Raw genomic sequence first — 6,085 nt, forward strand, 5'->3', positions numbered from 1 at the left:
TGATTTTTTCTCATAGTTGATATTATTTAAGTATGAATAGTTTAATATTTTTTATTGTTAATTTTAACTTTACTTTGAATATAGGACAAATATATGTAGTTGATTAATCAGTATCGTAGTACTCAGCCTTCTGAAAGTTAGGGTGAAACAATACCTAAAGATGTAGAGAAGGAGTATTGAAAACAAACTATGGGTTCTCTAGTTAGAGGCACATACTAAAGCTACCACAAAAAATGCTTTTCACAGAATATTAGGTCTTCGTCTAGTGAATCATCCTTTACCTCATCAGTTGATAGAGAAACCGTTGAGTTGCTACAAAATACGATTTCTCAACTCACTAAAGAGCTTGCTGCACAAAATGAGAGGGCGAAGAAGAAAGAGGAAAAAACATCATCGCAAATGATAATTATGCAGGAGCAGATCAATTCTTTTCTTCAATCTGCACGGATTCTTCCTCCTTGTCCTGGTGATGCACATCGGGTTGCGAAAGGCCTAAGCCCACTGAATGACTAATACACCACCGAGGATTCAAATTCTATGGCTGAGGATGGGAATGACGATGAGGATGACGAGTTGTAGTTTTGTACTCTTTATATGTTTTGTAGTTTACTTTTGAAACATTGTAAATTTTGTGTTAATAATTTGATTTTAGTATTTGTATTATTATGATGGCTGATTACATATTATATTTGATGGTGGGTTGCATTGTATAGTAGGTTTGATGGAATGTAGCATGTATATATACTGCAATTTTTTTACAAAATTACCAGAAAAAGTGACCACAAGTGCGTGATCACTTTTTCAAAAATTTACCAAAAAAAGCGATCACTCGTGGTCGGTAATTTGAAAATTCTTAGAAAAGCGATCACATGTGATCGTTTTTCTAAAAAATTTTCCAGAGAAACCAACCTATGTGATCACTTTTCTGAAAAAACTTTTAAAAAGGCGACCACATGTGGTCACTTTTCTGAAAAAATTATAAAAAAACGACCACAAGTGGTCGCTTTTCTATAATTAATTAATTATTTTTATAGATAATTTTATTTAAAAATTATTAAATAAATAAAAGCGACTAGATATGGTCGCTTTTTTTAATTAAAAATTAAAAGTGACTACATGTGGTCGCTTTTTTAATTAAATAATTAAATTTTAAATAACAATTAATTATTTAAATAAAAAAGCGACCACATGTGGTCGCTTTTAGAAAAGCAACCATTGATTTTGAGATCACATCTTGGGGTCATTTTTGTGATCGCAAAAACAAGAAAAGCTACTACATGTGGTCTCTTTTCATATATTTTCTAGTAGTGGATAGCATTAACTTGCATTGTATTACCTACATTCCTAAATAAGCGATCACATCTTTTCAAGATAATTAGTAAGGGTAAGTTAGTAAAACACTCTATTTTCTAGGAACAAGTATTTTCTCAAGGGATGTGTTCAAGCTAAAAACACCACTTATTTAGAAATGGTGCGCATAAATGGGAAAGATCAACATTATCTTGCAGATGTCTCCTGCGCAGAAAGTTTTTGCTTCAATTCTATTATTAATGATCTCCCTCCTTTATAAGGTGAAAAATACAGACAGTACGGAGTAACAACACTTCATTTAAGATAAAAAATTCTATTAAATATCAATTTTTTTTATTCAATTGACTCTTTTACAATCAGAACGAATCTCTCCGTTGGTACCCGTCAACGGGCTAATGTTTCCCATATTAATCATTGACTGAACAAAGCTCTGAAAGAAGGTATTTTGGTTACTACTAAACGTGTTGACAATTGATGAGACAGTTGGTGTTGAAGTTAACTCTTGATCTGATTGCAATAGCCCTTGATTGTTCTGCAAGTTCGTGTAATAATTGTTGTCAAAACTATTTGAGGTTGTCGGATCAAGATTAGCCAAGGCTGTTGCACTTCCATTTTGAGGACATATTTGCCTCAGGTTAGCCAAGTAAGTTGTATTTAAAGTGGGGTCTGGATTTCCTGTGCCATTGAAATTGTAAAGACGGGCACTGAATATGCGACATTGGGCACGTCCAAATGTGTGCGCACCTGTTACAATGATTTGATATATATATAGATATATATATATATATCGAACTTAGTTGATAAAGTTGTTCAACTTTCCAAATAGTTATAAGGAAAATGCAAAAGAGAACTAGTTTGTTACCTGATAAGGCAACTAGATCGGTAACGTTAAGGCCAACAGCAGAAAACTTTGCTGTAATGTTGCTTAAGCCTTCAGTCGAAGAAGGAATTGAAGTATTAGCTCCTGCCTGGTTTGCTGTTCTGCGGTCTCTTCTCCCTAATAAAACATTCCATGAAGGACCACCTGCCTGCATTCAAGTGACATGATAAAAGAATTGATTCTCGCACTACTAAAAAATAACTATTTTCCCATTAAAATTTCCCACTGAAAATTGTTTAGTGGCTATTTCTACAGTGGGGAAAGAAAAAACAGTAGAGTAAGACTTAGGAAATTTCTCAGTGTTTCATTGAGAATATATTTACCAAAGTGTGTTCTCCTGGTTCGGTGGAAATTAGGTGGGAAAAACACGTTTCATAGCACAAATTTCTCAGAATGCGGCAGGAAAAACCTCTATTTCTAGTACTAACAAATGGTTCCTATTCAGTATTTGGTGAAGGAAAACAAAAACATAACTAGTTTATAAATTTTTATACCAGAGAAACGGAGGATTCTGCAGCAAGAGCAAGAATATCAGCACAGGAGACAACACCGGGGCAAGAACTTTCAACAGCAGTTTTAATGTTGTCAACAACATCAAAACCTCTTGTGGAATTTGCATTCGGAGCTGCATCTTTCTCACTTACTATATTTGTTGTAGCATTATTATCCAATAAAAGTGAACCATCACATCCCTATCAATTAACAAATACAAGTCAATTAAGAATTAGCTAAAAGTGTACGACGTTTAAGAAAGTAACAATCGAAAGAGTGAAGTGAATTTACATCGACAAAGCAATCATGAAAATGAAGACGAATGAGGCTGGCTCCAATGCGCGCATCAGACTGTAAAGCTTGTTGAATTACATTTTGGACAATACTTGATACATTTGGACATGTACTTGAGTAAAAATTAGCACTCAACTGGGCATTTGATTCATAGAAACTATAAGTTGATAGCAAAACAAATATAAATGCTAAAGTAGAAGGAGCCATTTTTTATTAGGTAGACAAAAAGTGAACAATTTCTTTTACTTGTGTCTCATGAAAGTTATAGATCTAGGCAATATATACACAAAAAGTGTCTCTCATTCCTGATTTATTCTGACAATTTCCAACATCATAGTCAAATAAATAATCACTAGCTACATGAGACCTGTTCAATATTTGAGTGAAAAATCAAATATTCGGTGCTTTCTTATTTAATTAAAATCTTATGAAACAAAGTAGTCAATGATTTTTATATATAATTCATATATTATTAATCTTTAAAAGTTTGACTTATTACTCGCTTTTCTCATTAGAGAACCTCCTTCAATAATGGAGGCAAGTTGGGACTGATTATGAAAGTGTAATAAAAATCATTAAAAGTTGATTTAAAATTTTTGATAGTAATCTTGGACACAGAGTCACTTTTGTTAGGGAGCGTTTTACCTTTAATATCAAACTTTTCAGCGTAAATTTAAATTTAATCTAGCTCCAATGCCTATATAAGATTCTCCATAATTTAACGAAAAATCAGAATGTGGGCCGTTAAGTTCCTCAACCTATATGTTGCTGTATTCAGTTTTAGTAATCATAAAATTCCCTTTTTAATTTCAATATCACATTTTCAAATAAAGATTAAGGTATTTCATGTGGACATTGCTATTTAACCTGTATTTAAAGTTGTAAGACTTTTGCACGTCTATCTGCTTCAAAAAATTCAGGCATGCAATGCCACTTTACGGACAAGATTTTTAATAGTAAGAGGACAAACTCCCTCCAATCCAATTTACTTGTTACGATAAATAATAGGTCTAAAATATCTATTAGTTAAGAAAATCAAGACAGAATTAACTATGTTTTTCACCTATATAATTACTTGAGATTAATATGGTGAAAGAAAGAGGAATATTAAATTGAGATCACACAATATATAATTACTTGAGATTAATATGGTGAAAGAAAAAGGAATATTATCACAGAATAAAAAGGTACTTCATCCATTTTACTTGTTAACTCTACTAAAAATATATTTTCTTACTAGTGACTTTTTAGCATATCAAGAGAAAAACATATGTTTTTTTCAAATTTTACCATCACAATTAATTATTTTTTTTTAAAATTATTTTTAATACCTAAAGCCAAACATCAATTAAAATTAAATGAGTATTGCTGTCAAATACTCATATCAGTCATTATTCCAATTAAAATTAAATGAGTATCGTTGTCAAATATTCATGTCAGTCATTATATCTTAAGAGGCGTACAAAATCCAAATTGAACTAGTAAAAATGAACGAAGTGTCGTCTACGAATTTATCATTCTCAACAGACCGTAAAGAAAACCACATTTATAAATGGGAACCCCCTTCAACGATTCATATACAAAACAAAATAGAACCTTCACTCAAATATAGTTGTATACAAAATGGATAAGGCATCAAGCATCTTGTTCTCTCTTGTTTTCATGTTCATTTTGTTAGGTTCACCTTCATCTACGGTGTTGGGATAAGGCAAGGCATGTGAAAGTGTTAAAGATTGTTATCCCTTGTTTTGCAAACGTGTACATCTAGTTTGTTTAGGACGTTGTATATATTTGCAACAAGGCACCAAATACATAGCAAAAAATGGTTTTTTAAGGGTCAACAACTAAATGTATTGATGGAGTTTGCTATTGTAAGAACCCAAATTAAGACATGATAGAAAGTCTTTTATCTTACTATTTGAATAAATTACATAATAAGAACAAAAGTTTATTATCATTCTCTTCTTAAAAAAAAAAGAAAAGGGAACCCCCTCCAACATGTGTTTATAAATTGAACAGTAATGATGTTTTTCATTTCTCAGGATACTAAAGGGAAACATGTGGATAAAGTTTATAAGAAATATAAAAAAATATCTTAGTTAAAATGTCATAATTATTTTTGACACACATTAATTTTGAGCCAAGTCTTTCTACTCAAAAATGGCAAGCGAAAGTATACTTCTATCCTCTAGTTAACAAATGAACAAACAGATCTGCGAATAATTGTTGTTTGACAAATGACAAATGCTTTCCAAGGCTCCATTAGCTATACATGCATTGACTTTTCTGTTTTCTTGTCTTCCTTTAGTCATTAATAATTTACATTTTTGCTTCATTCATTTATATTTATTCATTTTAAATTTTGCATGTTTCTTAAAAATAAATAATGATTAATATGAATACTTTATCATAATATTCAAATCAATTGATGCATATTTTTAGATTTTAAAAAATAATTTGAGAAATAAATAATTAAATATTAATGATAAAATATGAAAAAATAATTGTCTTTTCTTGATACCTTAAAAATGACAATGCAAGTACAAAAATATATAATCTCATGTATTTCCACAAACTAGGATCTGCGATGGTACGTTGTCCTTACCTCCACCCTAGAGGTGAGTTAGAAAGACCGTTTATGATAGACTCTCGGTTCAAGATAAAAATAATTTAGAAAAGAACACCAAATAGTAGTAAAATAATATTACAATCGAACTACACGAAATAACATATATCAACAAAATAAAAAAAATAAAAAACTACAAGCATAGCACTACAGTAAAGGAAACAAAATGGAAGAAACTCTTTTAGCGCGTAAATTGTGCTCTACACGGATTAGAGAACTTTTCAATGTTATCTTTAGAAACTATTTGCTTTGATTAGGCAATTATCAGGGTTATCTTTAGTCAAAGTTTACAATTATGCTCCAACTACTTCCACCAAATTCTTATAATATCTGAGGAGCTGCTACCTAATTAATTTTTTTTTAATTCCTCTCGATTTAAAAATTATTTTTTTACCCTTCCATTTGATTGGAATGTTTTTGGATTCAATTGACTATCCAGTCCAATCAAGAAAATAATATCTAAAAATTACACAAATACACAA

The 6,085-nt window shown here is 30.9% G+C and overlaps 1 protein-coding gene across 1 annotated transcript; it reads right to left on the reverse strand.

Moving 5' to 3' along the window:
* Positions 1–1,516: 1,516 nt before the first annotated feature.
* Positions 1,517–3,424, reverse strand: LOC107852613 (peroxidase 15). Its single transcript, XM_016697644.2, has 4 exons — positions 2,975–3,424; positions 2,686–2,883; positions 2,174–2,339; positions 1,517–2,055 (listed from the first exon to the last, which is right to left on the reverse strand). The coding sequence occupies exons 1-4, from the start codon at positions 3,182–3,184 to the stop codon at positions 1,649–1,651; spliced, it is 981 nt and encodes a 326-aa protein (XP_016553130.2). The 5' UTR covers positions 3,185–3,424; the 3' UTR covers positions 1,517–1,648.
* Positions 3,425–6,085: the final 2,661 nt, after the last annotated feature.

The sequence above is a fragment of the Capsicum annuum genome, chromosome 11 (genome assembly GCF_002878395.1).
Source record: "Capsicum annuum cultivar UCD-10X-F1 chromosome 11, UCD10Xv1.1, whole genome shotgun sequence".
In the NCBI taxonomy this organism is placed as follows: Eukaryota; Viridiplantae; Streptophyta; class Magnoliopsida; order Solanales; family Solanaceae; genus Capsicum; species Capsicum annuum.